Here is a 17,475-nt window from a genome sequence, read left to right on the forward strand (position 1 = left end):
TTCCAGCAATTGAATCCTCCATTAGATTTTAACCTTTTCCATATCCAGGGATTAGAAGGGTTTTAGGCATATAACCTAGCCCTGTCCCAACCACACACCCCAAAAAACCTCACTGTATATTGAGATGGTCCTGAGACTGATTTTTAGAAAGGAAATGTCATTTTGGCAATGTCGTTCAATTACTGGTCTGCAGGAAATATGACTCACTGTGCCTCTGTAATGTCCACCTACCCAGCCTGTCCTTTGCGCCTCTTCAGAGCACACAATGTCCCAGTTTCCAAGTGATTCACAATGAAATGCAATCAAGTGGGTTAGCTTTGTTAAATATAAACACAATAAATGAAAATTGCCTAAGAGGAAACACTTAAAGTCTCGGAGACTTTTGCTGGGAGCTGAGCAATTTCCAACTGCCCCAGGTTAGACCGTGGAAGGCAAAAGTTATGGATGAAGGTGCAGTTATTCAGATCTCAGCATTAACATTATTTCCCAAGTTTACAGTCAAGCATCATATGTTCCCTAGGTCAGGCTGTGACTTCCTCGTTCTCATAAGTGCCATACAACTGAAGAGCAAGGCAACATTTATGCATTGCAACTCTTGGGAACTAAGGCAGCACATCAGCTGAAAATTATAAACAGGAATATATAGCAAGAGCATATGCACACAAGAAGCGTCTTCTGGATTAGATCAATGGCCCAGCATCCTGTTCTCAGAATGGTCTGTTAGATGCCTCCAACATTTCTCCAATGAAAACAGGGATGTCCTAAGGAAAAGTGGGGGGATTCCAGGACCAAATCAGAAAGCAGGGTGGCTTCTGTAAATTCAGGACTGTCTCTGGAAAATAAGGACACTTGGAGGGTCTGTGGAATCCCAAAATCAGGACTCAAGCACCAGAACACTGTCCCCTTTTGTGATTTCCAGCAACTCCAGAGTCAGAGTGTTTATAAAATCTACAGCATGACATAGCTGACTTCCCATTGCAAGTATAAGCTTGTCAGGAGTGGCTTTCTCTCTAATTTTCTGTTACCAAAAGTGTCATGGGCTTTGAAGACACTCATACTCAGGACGCAAGGGAGAAACATGCTAGGAGGAAGGCAGGCTTGGCAAATCCACACAGTGATCAGCTCCTGCCCAAAAACCAATGCCCCCACTGTGGATCCAGAATTGTCCACCACAGTCACTTACGGACTGTTTATGGGACACAATCTTACTCAGCTACGAAGAAAGAAGAATTTTCTGTTATGCCACACTCCCCATGGCAGGCATTTGATATTATGCCATGCCCCAAATAGCAGCTATTTTGTGACAAGTGCCCCCTGCACTTTTCAAATGCACCCACTGATCCAAAGAGGTTGGCGACCCCTCGACCACTACATCCATCAGCCCCAGCCACAATAGACCACGAGAGTTGTTGTCCAACATTTGGAGGGTGCCATATAGCCTACATCTTGCAAGGATGGTCACGACCAGAACTGGGGTCAGAACTGATTGACACACGTATTTGGGGAATTTCTGCCTCACCTTTTGCAAACAGAATAAAAACATCCTAAAGCAGCTTGATAAAAGATCTAATGGGGAGGGGACCATATTCTGCATATTGTACAACTAAAAGGAACAAATTGGAAAAGTATGTGTGTGAGTGAATTCGCTCACCACCACCTCTTCAGTTTCCAGCCTCAATAAGCACCGTGCCTATTGAACACCCACACTTGGCACAACCAGCTCATTCTCTGTGGGCAGAGAAAATCTTATGCTTCTTCATTTTGTGAATCCAGAATGATGTTTCAGGGTTTTGTTTTTCCCTTGTATTTGCCACAGTTTCGCCTGAGAAGGTTCCCACAAGGAAATCTGGAAACACTGAATCTGAACCCTTGTGACTCAAATACGTCTATGTACAATATGTATAATTCATACATTTAAATCTGGATTGGTGAAATATTGTCAATGGCAGTAGGCAAATGGGTTTTTTTGGGGGTATGTTTTCCATTCTTTTCCTTCTCCTCTTTGCCCCCCATCATATTCACAAATTTAAAAATGAAGGAAGATAGAAGAAAATTCCAGGTTTAATTCCTGGCATCTCCAGGGAGAGCTAAGAAAGACTCCCAAATCAACCCCCCAAGAGGTGCTGCCAGTCAGTGTAGACAGTATTGAGCTACATCAGGCTTCCTCAACCTCGGCCCTCCAGATGTTTCTGGCCTACAACTCCCATGATCCCTAGCTAGCAGGACCAGTGGTCAGGGATGATGGGAATTGTAGTCTCCAAACATCTGGAGGGTCGAGGTTGAGGAAGCCTGAGCTACATGAACCAATGGTAGAAGGCAGCTTCCCATGTCCTTACATATCTAAACACAAATTTTCATTAAAATCTGTGGGTTGATAAAGAACCAGGTCAGAAGAAACCCAAACACCAACCTCAGATGAAGCCTCTTTCTGATCTCAGAGCATGGTTGAAGAAGAAGAAGAAGAGTTTGGATTTGATATCCCGCTTTATCCCTACCCGAAGGAGTCTCAAAGTGGCTAACATTCTCCTTTCCCTTCCCCCCCACAACAAACACTCTGTGAGGTGAGTGGGGCTGAGAGACTTCAAAGAAGTGTGACTGGCCCAAGGTCACTCAGCAGCTGCATGTGGAGGAGCGGAGACGCGAACCCGGTTCACCAGATAACGAGTCCACCGCTCTTAACCACTACACTACACTGGCTCTCACTGATTGCAATCCACACTGGTTGGAGTGGATTGCAGAGAAGAGGGAGGGGCAAACATGCTAAGGGGAAAATATGACCACAAATTCTGCCTGTCACTTCTCCCCTAAGAAAATTCACTCCACATGCAAGGGAAGGACTAGGTCTCAGCGGATAGAGAATCTGCCTTGCTTGCAGAAGGTATCACCAGGGATAGAGTCCCTGCCTGAATCCATGGAGAGCCACAACCAATCATTGTAGATAACGCTGAGCTAGATAGACCAATGCTCTAACTTGCTAGGATGCAGCTTCCCATGTTTCTACATGCACAGTCAGTAGCAAAAACAGGGTTGGGAATCCCAGGCCTGCTAATCTTCTCTGTATCATTCCAATTTTAGTATATGTGCTGCCAAAGCTTCCAGTCAAACTTAGCTGGATACCACCCCGGGTCTCCCTGCAAGCAGCAACATCAAGGCGTATTCTTCTTTTAAATGCAAGCCTGCAGCTGCCTCTGTGGGGAGCATTTCCACCCTGGCTACTTGGAATATTTCCCTCTCCTTTCCTCCCGTCCTTTCTTAAAAGAAAAAATACAAAACAAAGCAAAGACACCCAAGCTACTCAATTAAGATGAGCTCTCTCATAATTCAATACTGCAGGCACAGCAGAGAAGCCCGTTGCTGGAGGAACTGCGTGGAAGGTGAAACACTAATTGAATTCCACCGAACTCAACTTCTTTAATATGCAGGAATGAGGTCGAGTCCATTTTGGAGCAGGGCTTTCTGCGTCGCCTCGGGAAGAATTGCGCTGGCGAAAGCTTGAGCAGAAAGTATCAACCTTTGTGTTGTATTATATTTAATTTAGAGTATTTGGACATGTATAAATAATGGTCCAATGCTGAAGGTGAAGAAATGAGGCTAAAGATTTCACAGGGAGTCAGATAGATAGATAGATAGATAGATAGATAGAGGAAGAAGAGTTTGAATTTGATATCCCGCTTTATCACTACCCGAAGGAGTCTCAAAGCGGCTAACATTCTCCTTTCCCTTCCTCCCCCACAACAAACACTCTGTGAGGTGAGTGGGGCTGAGAGACTTCAAAGAAGTGTGACTGGCCCAGCAGCTGCATGTGGAGGAGCAGAGACGCGAACCCGGTTCACCAGATTACGAGGCCACCGCTCTTAACCACTACACCACACTGGCTCTAGCAGGATATATAGATAATAGATAGATAGATAGATAGATAGATAGATAGATAGATAGATAGATAGATAGGTAGATACGTGTTGAAGGCTCTGGCAAACATTAACCATGATAAGAACATCACCACCTCACTGAAAGGCGAGGATACCATTGATATTTTTATACCACCAGCAACATTCATACTATAGATGTAAGAGAATTCTGACAAAAATGGAAACAGAAGCAGAAATTGCTGCAATATGACTTCATTTGTGGTCAGAAGTGGATGTCTGTCAAGTGACTACAATCTGCACTCATTAACATCAATTTATCTAAAACAAAACAAAAAATCCCAACAATAATTAACAATAAGGTTGTTGATTTTTACATTACAGTGGTACCCCAGGTTACAAACACTTTGGGTTACAGACTCCGCTAACCCGGAAGTAGTACTTCGGGTTAAGAACTTTACCTCAGGATGAGAAGAGAAACTGCACGCCCGCAGCACGGCAGCAGCAGGAGGCCCCATTAGCTAAAGTGGTACCTCAGGTTAAGAATGGTTTCAGGTTAAGAATGGACCTTCAAAATGAATTAAGTTCGTAACCAGAGGTACCACTGTACTTTGACTTCTCTATTACACTGAAGCCTGTACGTTACGCATATAAGTTATGTAAAACAGCAGAGAGCAAGATGAACAATGCAGTATTTGGTGGAATCTGAACTGCAGCACAAGGAAAACAGTGCTGGATAACAAGATGCTAAATTAGATGGGTGACTCTTAAGCTCTTAGGGCAGTTCAGTGGCGTAGCGTGGGTTGTCAGCACCCGGGGCAAGGCAAGTAATTTGTGCCCCCTAGCCCGTGGATTTTAGCACTGTGAGCGCCCCCCCCCCCCCCCGATATTTGTTTACCTCTGCCAAAAGGGTCTCTGTTCTGAAATTTACATTCCCTCCTATTCTATTACTAAAGGTTCTCTGTAAGAAATCCATCCAATGTGGTGTTGTGGTCAGAGTGCAGGCAAATCCAGAGTTCAAACCCTTACTCATCTATGAAACTCACTGGGTGACCCTGGGCCAGTCACCATCTCTCAGCCTGACCTACATTACTGGATTGTTGTGATGATAAAAGGGGGGTGGAAGAACTTTGAGTTCTTTGCATGAAAGGTGGGATACAGGTGTAATGATTGTTAACAACAACAACATTTTGCTGCAACTGGCTGAAACTCTTCAACTGGCAATTTCTCACTGATGCATATGTTGGAAAATCTGTTTTGGGCTAAATAGGAGATCCTATTCAGCAAAAAAAAAAAAAAAAAAAAAAAAAAGCCTTGCAAAGTAGCTGACCTTTTGTAAGACGCTCTGTCTTGTTCCAGCAGCTGAGGTTCTGTAGAGCTGATTTGTTCAAGAGCTGACACAGCAAGCTCTTTTGAGGCGAGCTAAGGACCTGGGATGGGATGCAAAAGTCATTTGCTTTAACTGAGCAAACTTTGCTTTGATGGCTTTCTCTGTGCCAAAAAAAATTGACGGTCTAAGGAAATGTTTACGAAGGTGGAACTAATCCATAATAAAGGTGAGGTTCAAACACCAAATTTTAGGAAAGTCTGCTTTACGGTCAGAAAGTCGCATGTCCGACACATCCTGAACTCTCAGCTGCATGTCTGCAAACGCCTACCCGCACTTTAACGCAGGAGGTGAAGGCTCTCTGTCAACACTATGTAGATTCAAACCACTGTAACTGACTTACAGTAATCAATTAGGATGCGTGAAATAATTTGGGGAAAACAATTTTGGGAAAAGTTATTTGGGGGGGGGGGTCATCAGGGTTACTGTGTAGGATATTTAGGGAAATAAATTACTTTAATATTACTGTATTTAGAGGTGTTCTGGGCAGTAATGAACGGCAGTAATTAACACTAGGGGCTGAATTTATTTGAAAAGGAACTGTTAGGGGGTAATCCAGGGGTGAGTGCAGATTACTTGTTTGCAGACTGACATGATTGTCTACATGCTTCATTTGTTATAATGAGGGAAAGCACCATGCTATGGGAACTTTCTCTCCCAGTCCTTAAGAGAAAGCCGCTCCTCTTCTCAGAGGGGCAGGGTTGCGTGCTGGCCTCACACTCCCCCACCCTTTGTGGGGCATGTCTAGACCCCCCGCGTCTTCAGGGAGCCCTGGGTCACATCACAACCGCAGCCAGCCAATCCGGTTTGCCACTTTAAGCGGCTGTGAGGCCAGGAGCTCTTCATTCTGCACCCATCGTCCCACCCTATTTTCTTGCGTTCTGCACCTTGACCTTGCTATGGACTTCAGTTGGTCGCCTGTTGAAGGGGCCTGGTAGGAATTTTCCCACCTGGCAGATTGGCACCAGCCACTTGGTTTTCGCCTACCTCGTAGCAAATCGTCACAATTTCGTAAGGATGTACCGTGCTGTATTAGAAGCAAAAAAGCTTGTTTTGATGAATTGGAAGAGCCGCAAAAAGATTCCATGAAGCACATGGATTGATAATAGGGACAGATTAGCTACATACGAAGGAATTGCATGTTGACGCAAATTAAGAATGGATAAATATGAAGAAATCTGGAAGGAATATTTAAGCGATAAGGCGGATAGTGGTGGGAAGTAGGGGGAGGAGAGAGAGGTGGGAAAATATTGTTTAAAAGGTGTAGTCATAGGTATATCAGTGTATTCAAATCTGAATTGTCAAATTGCGTTATTAGTGTTATTATGTTTTTTTGTTGTATGTGTCTTTTGCGGTTGTTGTTTGTATTGAAAAAATGATTAAAAAAATTAAAAATTTTTTTTTTGTAAGGGTTTGGCAGTTAGGCATTGGAAAAGCTTGGTTTATGGAGGGGAGGTTGTGGCTATCACCTATCCCTCTCCTTTAAGGGTATTCCATTAAAGGAATCCTGGGGTCATGGTTCCTGTCCGAAGCCTGGGTGGAGGCTAGGGCCATGGCATGACCTTACGGTGACCCTAGGGGGAGCTCCAAGTTGATGTACATCAACAGGGCTCCCCCTGTTGGTGGTTAACCATTTTTAGACTTCCTGCATGGCAGGCCGGAGTCAGATATAGTCGGTCAGGTCCAATGCCTAAAGCCAATACCACTCGCATTGTGTAACCAATAAAGTTGTGGCCTTTATTAGTCCATTAACCTAAAATACTGGTGTCCATGTGTTTTACTGATCAAGGAGGCCTTTGTGCATGGGCCTTTACATGCAAATGACTTTTCCCTGTTGAACATACTTTTGTGAACATACTTCTATGCACTGGCAAGCAGGGTGGATAAAAGTGGAAATGAGCAAATAACGTTCTCTTGAAGGAAGTGGGGAAGAAGGAGGTGAGATCTTGCTGCTTTACCAGTAGGACCCACAACAAACCTATATCCATCCCATAGCATGAAACTACAAAAGCCAAGTATGAATAGCAAAGACTATGCAAAGATTGGAGAGTGAAATATTAGCATCAGATCAGAAGATCTCGCATCATCTGGGCCAGCAATTCATGTAAAAACTCAATCAGTCTCATACGTACACACACACACACGCACGGCTTCTTAATCACTAAACAGTTTTGCTCCCTTCTCCTAATCTAATTACCTATTGATCAAAGGCGTGATTTTCAGCATAAACAAGTGTCCACTTTGAAGTGGAAACGTGTTGACAACACCATTACCGTCCTCCACCTTCCGCGCCTAGCATCAGATTTATCGTCAAGCTCTAAAACATTTCACAAAGTCAATTACCAAGTTTTTTAATTGTTTAGGGGTTTTTTTGTGCCTGAAAGATGTTGAAGACTGAAAGCAGATGTACATCACGCTGGTGTGTTAGGGACTGCGACGGCATTCTAGGTTTTCCCATTCCCATTCATCCACAGTTTCCTGTCCTTGGCACATCAATGCTTTCTGCAAAACACAGAATTTCAATCCACTAAGCCACTGCAACATCCTTAGACCCAAATCCCTCATAACCAAAGGATTTAAGAGATTTGCATAGCCGCCATTGCACCAGGGACTGTGGACTCGAGCAAGCTACCAGCCTGGTGATTAGCATTTCCAGAAGCCCAATAACCTCCACTTTCACTTTTAAAAGAATAGGCTTTCAATTCACAGTCCCATGGAGGCCTGCTGCCAGTGTCTGCAGAAAACTTGGGCATAAAGCAAAGACCCATATCTGAAACTATATAGCAAGTCATAGAATCATAGAATCATAGAGTTGGAAGAGACCACAAGGGCCATCGAGTCCAACCTCCTGCCAAGCAGGAACCACCATCAGAGCACTCCTGACATCATACTGTTCCTCAATACCACTGCCCCCTGTATTATTATTATTATTTATTTCTATTTCTATTTCTATACCGTCCTTTATACAAGGATCACAGGGAAGCTTACAATATAAAAATGTAAAAAGACATAACAGAGTAACAAACAGTACCTCAGTAACTGTCTATCATGGCTGGCAGTGGTTTTCCAATATCTTAAGGAAAGAAATTCTCTGGCCCTGAAACCAGAGATCCTTTAACAAGTTGACAGGGACTGACCCTGGGGACTTCTCAACCCCTAAGCTGTGAGCCCTCTGCTTCCCTTTCCTCTGGAAAATGTAATGGTAAAGGAGATGTACCCCTACATTTACATATTCCCCTCTTCCCACTACCCAAACTAGCTTCCTTATCACCATTCACTTAACCGCCTCCAACAAAACATTCTTATAGATCAGGGGTCCTCAAACCTTTTCAGCAGGGGGCTGGTCCACTGTCCCTCAGACCTTGGGGGGGGCAGACTATATTTTGAAGAAGGAAAAAAACGAACGGTGGCGGAGGGTTGATGAGCGGCGTGTGAAAGGACTCAGGAGAGGGGCTGCTTTAAATGGCAGCCGCTCAAGAGGGGCACTCAGCCAGCTGCGGCTCCTGAGTCATGTGAGCGGCAGGGGCTGGCAGAGGCAGGACAATGAGCGGCACATGAAAGGGCTCCAGAGAGGGGCTGGCAGCAACAAAGCCCAGCCCCCTTCCTCCTCTAGGCAGGGCGGGGAGAAGCCAGGAGGAGGGAGGGAGGAGTCGCCACCGCCACCGTGTGAGGGAGGGGGAAAGAAAGCAGGCACTAGCGATCCACACAGCGATTCCTGGACCATCTGCGGGCTGGATTTAGAAGGGCCTTAGTTTGCCGACCCATGTTCTAGATGTATGTATGTATGTATGTATGTATGTATTAGGGATGTGCATCAATCACAACAATTTGGTCCCGTTGGTGGTTGGGATCTTATGAATGCTTATGGGTGCCTTGGATATTTGGACATTGAAAAAACACTGCAGACAGTGTGTCTGCCAAAACTCAAACATTTCCCCCCAAGCTTGGCATGTAATGAAAATGCCAGAGTGGGGAAACAGGGGAAGGGGGAGCACGTTTGTGACTAACAAGCCTAGCTTCCAATCAGAGGAAATAATATTTGACAGGACTCCCCAATTACAGTGCTTTGGAGGGAAGGAGTAATATATCACCTTGTTCTTGTGTGTTCCGTTCTCTTTGCAAGTTCAGTTTGTGGTGATTGCTTGAAAAGTACTACATGTTCAAGTCCTGCCTCTGCTAAATGTCCATACATCAATTCCTGTCAGTTCAGCTTTGCATTTCATTTCTGTGTTTTCTGCTGCTGATTGCGTAGAAAACAGGTCTGAACCTGTTGTTGTTTTTTTAAAAAATCATCTTTACTCCCTAGCCCCTGCACCTATCCTTCTGAAACTTTACCATTTGCTTTCCTAGGGGCACCTCTACAATGTATGCCTCAGGGAAGGAAGCAAATGTTTTTTAGTGTACCACCTAAAATAAACTTTAAAGGTACTGATCACAAAACCCCCTGCATCCATTCTGAGTTGGGCACATTTCTTACCTAGGGGCACCTCTCTCATGCATGCCACTTTCATACAAACAGATTTCCCACAAATCCCATCTGAAGAGGCTACTATGCCTGAAAAATTCACCCAATTCTGCAAAAAAATATGAAAGTTATAACCTTCTTATTTTAAGTATCCCCACAAAAAAACCCCTGGCCTATTTGTCTGGAAGGCTTTATTCACACAGAAGGGACAGTTATGCCCACAAATTTTACCCACTTCTGTCAAAAGCAAGGAGAGGTATAGCCATTTTAAATTTTCCTGTAATAGTGAATAGGGGAGGAACAAAGCTTTGTTTTTCGCAGTTGGAATTTGGATTTGACCCCGAATGGAACCAGGCAAACTCTGAAGCACTTGCTCTTCAACCAAACATGTGTCCCTACTCTCCTCTGGGATCCCTAGACCCAAAAAAAGATGGCACACTATACACCTGAACCATGCTAGTTAAATGCAAAGACTGTCAACACACTGTTGCCATTTCCTATCACAGCTGTCCTGCTAACCTCAAACTGTAACTCAGTTTTAATGCATTTGGTTGTTACCTCGAAGCCCACAGATGATGGCTATTAGTCCAATTGAAGCAGATGTGCACACGACATATTTGTTCATCATTTTGGCATTTGACAGGTGTAAGAGATCTAATCAAATTGTTCGTCAGGCAACAATTTAATTGGGTGAGGAGGGGATCAGCAATTCAAAGCAAACTACAGGAATGTGCTTTCTTTTGCTCCAGAAAATAAAAATAAAAATAAGCAACTGCTTGTGACGGGCAGCATCAAAGCAGCATTTGACAGCCAGCTACCCACCCATCATCTGTTGTTAAATTTTCCGGAAAGAGGAATAAAAGGAGTTATTGTTGTTGTTGTTTCTGCCCAACCCACCCTTTAATCTTCAAGGGAAGTATACTCAGGCTGGGAATATCATTTGCTAGGCCCTTTCAGGTAATAACATGTCTCATCAGATCTTCATCTGGGAAGAGAACAAACAGTTCTGGGAAATTTGGGGACAATTCGTTCTATCCTCAGTGTTCTGAAATAAGATCAAAAGAGCCATGGGGGTGATGGCTTGAGTGTTGCCGCTACATCCAACCCAGCCAGGTTAAAGCCCACTTGAAGGCCTGCTCTGTGATGTTAACCACACCCGCCTCTGTACCTGTGGCAGGGCTGTGACTCACTGCTACAGCGCATCCTTTGCGCTCAGAAGGTCCCAAAAGTTCAATTCCCAGCAGCTCCCGGTAGGGTTGGAAATGACATCATGCCTGAGGCACTGGAGATCCACTTCCAGTCAGTGTAGACAATACAAGGCTACACGGACCAATGGTCTGACCTAATATAAGGCAGATTTCTATGCTCCTACCTAGTAAAAAAAATAATAACAATAAGCGAGGTGTTAGGAAAATAGTATGCTGCCTTATAACTGAAGGACCAGGCAGCAGCCTGAGAGTCATTTTGGACTCACAGCTGTCCATAGAGGCGCAGGTCAATTCTGTATCCAGGGCAGCTGTCTACCAGCTCCGTCTGGTACGCAGACTGGTACGCAGACTGCCACGGACTGTCTCGCCAGAGTGGTGCATGCTCTAGTTATCTCTTGCTTGGACTACTGCAATGCGCTCTACGTGGGGCTACCTTTGAAGGTGACCCGGAAACTACAACTAAACCAGAATGTGGCATCTAGACTGGTGACTGGGGGCAGCCACCAAGACCACATAACACCGGCCTTGAAAGACTTACATTGGGTCCCAGTATGTTTCTGACCACAATTCAAAGTGTTGCTGTTGACCTTTAAAGCCCTAAACGTCCTAGGCCCTGTATACCTGAAGGAACATCTCCACCCCCATCGTTCAGCCTGGACTCTGAGGTCCAACTCCAAGGGCCTTCTGGTGGTTTCCTCACTGCAAGAAATGATGCTACAGGGAACCAGACAGAGGGCTTTCTTAGTAGTGGTGTCCACCCTGCGGAACACCCTCCCATCTGATTTCAAACAGATAAACAACTATTCAACTTTCTAAAGGCAGACCTGTATCATGAAGTTTTTAATGTGTGATGTTTTGCTGTGCTTTTATTATGCTGGAAGCCACCTAGAATGGCTGGGGCAACACAGTCAGAGGGGTGGGGTATATTATTATTATTAAAGGTAAAGGTACCCCTGACTTTTCGGTCCAGTTGTGGATGACTCTGGGGTTGCAGCGCTCATCTCACTCTACAGGCCGAGGGAGCTGGCATTTGTCTGCAGACAGCTTCTGGGTCATGTGGCCAGCATGACTAAGCCGCTTCTGGTGAACCAGAGCAGCGCATAGAAACACTGTTTACCTTCCCACTGGAGCGGTACCTATTTATCTAATTGCACTTTGATGTGCTTTCGAACTGCTAGCTCGGCAGGATCTGGGACCGAACAATGGAAGCTCACCCCGTCACAGGGATTCGAACCGCTGACCTTCTGATCGGCAGGCCCTAGGCTCAGTGGTTTGGACCACAGTGCCACCTGTGTCCCTATTATTATTATTATTATTATTATTATTATTATTATTATACCATGTATGTCACCTTAAACTATTGGAGAAAAAAGGCTGGGATAGAAGTTCAATATATTATTATTATTATTATTATTATTATTATTATTATTATTATTATTATCTTTATGGACCGGTTTGAGATCCTCTCAGGACCATGAAGCAGAATAAAAGTAATCTAGATAAGTAAATAATAATAAAAATAAGACACCAAACATTTTTATGCACCATCAAGGGAAGAAGAGCTCCACATTCAAACATGAGTCAAATAAACCCCCCATCATCCCTGAACATTGGCACTGCTGGCTGGGACTAATGGGAATTGCAGTTCAGCAGCTCCTGGAGATTTTGTGGCGCATTCCCCACATTCCTGATCCAAGAGGACAAGGAGTGGAGCCAAGGCAGCAGTGGGTGGGACCTGACAATAGCTGGAGTTGGCTCTTCTGGCACAGAAGCCGAGCACACAGAGCTTCTCAAAATGTTCTAAGCTATCACAGTTGCAGGAAGCAAAACAAAAACAAAAAAGCAGTAATTACAAATCCCGAAGACTCGTTTTAGCAAATGCACATTTTGCTCTTGTTTCAGAAACGCTGATTAGTTATATTCCCTGGAGGAACTGCATTTGACGGTGCTTCAATCAGAGGCAGAGAGGGATGAGAGGGCCTAATAAACCAGCACATCTGAATTGCAGATGCAGCTAGGAAGTTGAAAAGAACACCTTGGAAAAAAAAATGGTCTTCTTTTCTTTCTTTTTTTAAAAGAATACAGCACACGTTATCTTTCCACCTTCATGACTCCCCAAAAGCCCTCTCTTAGTTCCTGTCCCAGTGCTGGGAATCTATAGCTCTCCAGATGTTGTATTTCCATCAGCTCCAGCCAACATGGTCAGGAATGAAGACGGGAATTGTAGTCCAGCAACATAGCCTAGGACATACCGATCAGAAGGTTGGCGGTTCGAATCCCTGCAACGGGGTGAGCTCCCGTTGCTCGGTCCCTGCTCCTGCCAATCTAGCAGTTCAAAAGCACGTCAAAGTGCAAGTAGATAAATAGGTACCGATCCGGCGGGAAGGTAAATGGCATTTCCGTGCACTGCTCTGGTTTGCCAGAAGCGGCTTAGTCATGCTGGCCACATGACCTGGAAGCTGTCTGTGGACAAACGCCAGCTCACTCGGCCAATAAAGCGAGATGAGCGCCGCAACACCAGAGCCGGTCACGACTGGACCTAATGGTCAGGGGTCCCTTTACCTTTACCAGAGCTTTCCCATCCCAAGTCCAAGCCTAACATTGGGCAAAAGATTGCCGCATTGCAGGGGTTTGGACTAGATGACATTTATGGTCCCTTCCAACTCTACAATTCTATGCAGCTGATTCTAAGTCAACAGTAACCAGAAACATTTGGGTCATCTTATCAAAGGTTTCTGTTACCCTCAAAATTATCCAGAAGCCTCTGTCAAGCAGAAGATGCTTTAAACAAAAGTCTTCTTGACATGTTGCTTCAGATGAAGTTTCGTTCCATGTAATCCCCAGCTTGTTTAAAAGTGAAGATGTCTAGTGGTCCTTAAAGCATTGCCACTGAGTCGCAGTCAGTGAAGAATTTCCCAGTGAACCTCTATTTGTTTCCCCGCCCCGCTTCGGTCAAGTCCCTTAGACTCCCAGGTTCAGATTTCGGCTAACGGAAGACCTACTGATTGCAATCCCTGGACCAAAGAGATCACCAGCTAACTGCACCATCTAGCGGCAGACCACTGGAAGGACACAGAAGATGATTTCTGGAATAATAGCTTTTCCTTTCACATCACAATGCAGAGTCAATACACATTAGCCTAATCTCTGCAATTTGAATTGGCATCGTATGTACAATGCAGAGGAAGTAAAGCTAAGGCTTTGCTTCAGGCATGTGGAAGATACAGATGACTAATTTATGAAGAGGTGGGATGTCTCCATCAGTAGTTTGCTCTGGCTCCCACTGAAAGCACCCTTTTGTATGCCAACTCTGTCCAAATAACCAAAAAGCTACTGTTTCCTAAGAGTAATCCGATAAATGACAGAGTACCAGGGCCAAGCTGAAATGGTAAGGAGTCAAACCCAAATCTAGACCCAGGATAGGCACTTTCCAGCAAAAGGCTCGCTGTTTTTCATTGCTGGAAGGGAAACAGCGACTTCAACTTGAGCACAATAGTGGACAAGGGCAGCAGGACAGGCCTGGCAGTGGTGTGTTGGAGGAGATAACAGGAAAAGGGAGCTCAGCTCTGCTGGAGCACCAAGGTAAATGACCTACCCTTTTAGCTCTGGCAAATGAATGAGATGAAGAGGCTTTTAAAGTTAGTCTGTGAGATAGGTCAGCATACAGGCTTTTCAAGAAGCAGCCATTCTTTCAGCCAACAAAATGCAGCTGATTCATAATAAAGCCTAAGGTCTGGCAGGGCAAATCCACCTCTTTCTTTAGCATCGGTTAATATCTTAAATTTTATTCGAGGCTTCTTGCCCTGCCAGACAAATCTAGAGATATCTTTCTGCCACTTCTTGAAACAGTCCACTTTGTCCAAAATTTGCAATGTTTGAAACAAAAATAACATCCTTGGCAACACATTCATCTTTATCACAGTACACCAGTTTCAATGGTAACACTTGTTTGCAGCGTGACCTGCATTTCCAATGAAAATCTAAAAGTTGCATTTCAGATGGTTGATTGTTAATGCTCACTGTGTTTTATTTTGAGGCAGTGTAGGCAGAAGTAAGTACCACTGAGTTCAATGTAGCTAACTTCCAGGAAACTCTACGCAGAACTGCTGGAAGACTGATCCTAATTCATAGGTCATTGTATTCTGTATTTTGTGTGCCTGCAGATGCACACGTAATAATGCATCAACACAGTTGCCTGCATTTTTTGGTTTCTCCTTCAGAATGTGGTTGCGAGGGTTGATCCCGCTCATCAAAATTGACAGTGCTGCTGCATCGCTATGGCCTGGCCAATCCACAGGCCTCATGCTGACTGCCAATCACATGTACCGATGTTACGCACCCCTATTCCCTTCTATGACTGAAGAAACCTCTGAGACCTTGGCACCCACACAGAATCCTAGGTAGCTTGCTAGCCTCAGAGCAGGAGATCCCCAGTTCATGCTCTGGAATTCTTCACAGCGGGATATAAATGGTCAGGCTCTGTATTGCCTGACCTTGGGCCAGAGTCAGCAGATGGCCACCACTAGCCCAAGAGTAGGATGTGGTGGGAGCATAGTCAATTTCTCATTTTCTCCTGCCTTGCAAGAAACATTGTGGGCATTTAAACATTTCAGCTTTACAAACGGCACCTCACTAAGCTGAAAAAGTGTCTTACTTTGGGTTAAATGATCAGGGATGATGGGAACTGTACTCCAGTAGCATCTGAAGGGTCAAATGTTAGTCAGCCTTGCAGTGAATGATAGAGGTAAAGGTAAAGGATGGGTGGTGCTGTGGTCTAAACCACTGAGCCTCTTGGGTGGTTCGAATCCCTGCAATGGAGTGAGCTCCCGTTGCTCTGTCCCAGCTCCTGCCAACCTAGCAGTTCGAAAGCATGCCAGTGCAAGTAGATAAATAGGTACAACTGTGGCAGGAAGGTAAATGGTGTTTCTGTGCACTCTGGTTTCTGTCACGGTGTTCCGTTGCACCAGAAGCAGTTTAGTCCTGCAGGCCACATGACCCAGAAAGCTGTCTGTGGACAAACGCCGGCACCCACGGCCTGAAAGCAAGATGAGCTCCGCAACACCATAGCCGCCTTTGACTGGACTTAACCATCCAGGGCTCCTTTACCTATTACCTATTACCTTTAATGATAGAACAGAAAGCAATTCTCTTGCTGTCTGAAGAAGCCACTCTACTTTCTGAAGCTTGTAACACTTTTCATGTCGTAAGCCTTTGAATTTTAATATATTTCATTTTGTTTTAGTGAATAGCCATGGGTAGGAAGGAGTATGTGATTCCTGTATTGCAGGGGTTAGACCAGATGTCCATTGGGGTCTCTTCCAACTCTACAATCCTATGATGCTATGATCCCTCTTTTTCAAACCTCTTTTCACCCACGGTGTCAGGGAACTGCCATCGGAGCCAGAGGCGGAGGGAAGGCTCCAGAGGGATGCCGGAGAGGGTCCCAGTAGGGAGAGAGGCAGCCCATCCGCTGGGGAAGGGAATCAGCGTAGCACCAGTGGAGAAGGGGGGCAGAAGGGGGAATCGGAGAGAAGGCTCCTGGACTCCTCACCGGAGACCAGCGGGGAGAGCACGGGTCCTCCGCTGCCCACACCCTCCCTGCGCAGAAGACTTCCACGCAGGGAGAGTAGGAGGCGACTGGGCGTCAAAAAACTTCTTTGCTGGAAGAAGTTCAAGAAACGGCCACTGACGGATTCTGCCAGTGATTGAGACAGCCACGGATGGGTGGCTGTCTGGACAGAAAGGGTTCACCCAGGTGACTCAGCCAGGTGTGGCGACGACTTACGCACGAGCAACCCCCTAGAACCATTACACACGGCAACAGCAACCAGTTCAGTAAACAATGACCTGATGGTGGCAAACACAATTCCCTTTTTCACACGATTCCTAGAAATTTAGGAGCAACTTCTTGTCTGTGTCTACCCCCCAAACAAAGGACTCGGTCGATTATTATCTGTCAATATAAATACTTCATTTATCTTGCAACAAGGACAAGCAAGGATTGAGCCAGCACTGTGAAAACAGAAAAGAAAAAAAACCAATTGCCTCCCAGTTATGCTTATCCACTCTTTAAAAGTTGATACATGGAATTATTCCCTTCTTCAGGAAAGCTCCCCCAGCTCCGTCGCAGCTCCAATACAAGCCTGTTGCACCAAGATCTGTTGCACATCAGCGCTAAACTTTTCGACAATGGCAGACGTGCCAAGAATTAAACGGTTGCCAGAGGGTGTGATTTGCACAAAGGCGCGTCAACAAACAGCTTAAGACAAGGAGGCACCTGCAGCTTTTAAAAATCCAGTTACTTCTCTCTCTGTCTTTTATTTTGTTTATTTTTATTGGGAAAGCTCAGAAGTTGCCATGGAGAAGCGTTACTGACCTTCAGAGGCGAGATGTGCGATTGCAGGACGTATCCGTGGACATTTTCTATCTGCGATAAATTCTTTTCAGAAACGTGAACTAGTTCTGGCCCTCTCACTTCGTGAGTTAAGCGAGGTAAAGTATGGTCGTGTGGAGCATCCTCATCTTGGTAGCGATACTTCTGGGAGGCAA

The 17,475-nt window shown here is 45.1% G+C and overlaps 1 protein-coding gene across 29 annotated transcripts in view; it reads right to left on the reverse strand.

Moving 5' to 3' along the window:
• The window catches only part of DLG2 (discs large MAGUK scaffold protein 2), an 874,668-nt gene that overhangs the window by 426,669 nt on the left and 430,524 nt on the right, over positions 1-17,475 (reverse strand). For 18 of the 29 annotated variants that reach the window (XM_079973452.1, XM_079973437.1, XM_079973455.1 and 15 more), the window contains one exon: positions 17,303-17,464. The exons of 5 other annotated variants lie outside the window; for them this stretch is intronic. In XM_079973452.1, coding sequence (XP_079829578.1) covers positions 17,303-17,464 — 162 coding nt within the window. The remainder of the gene's footprint in view (positions 1-17,302; positions 17,465-17,475) is intronic. 6 more of the 29 variants (XM_079973448.1, XM_079973434.1, XM_079973438.1 and 3 more) reach the window with 1 other exon arrangement.

Source organism: Podarcis cretensis (genome assembly GCF_951804945.1).
Source record: "Podarcis cretensis genome assembly, chromosome: 4".
Taxonomy (NCBI): Eukaryota; Metazoa; Chordata; class Lepidosauria; order Squamata; family Lacertidae; genus Podarcis; species Podarcis cretensis.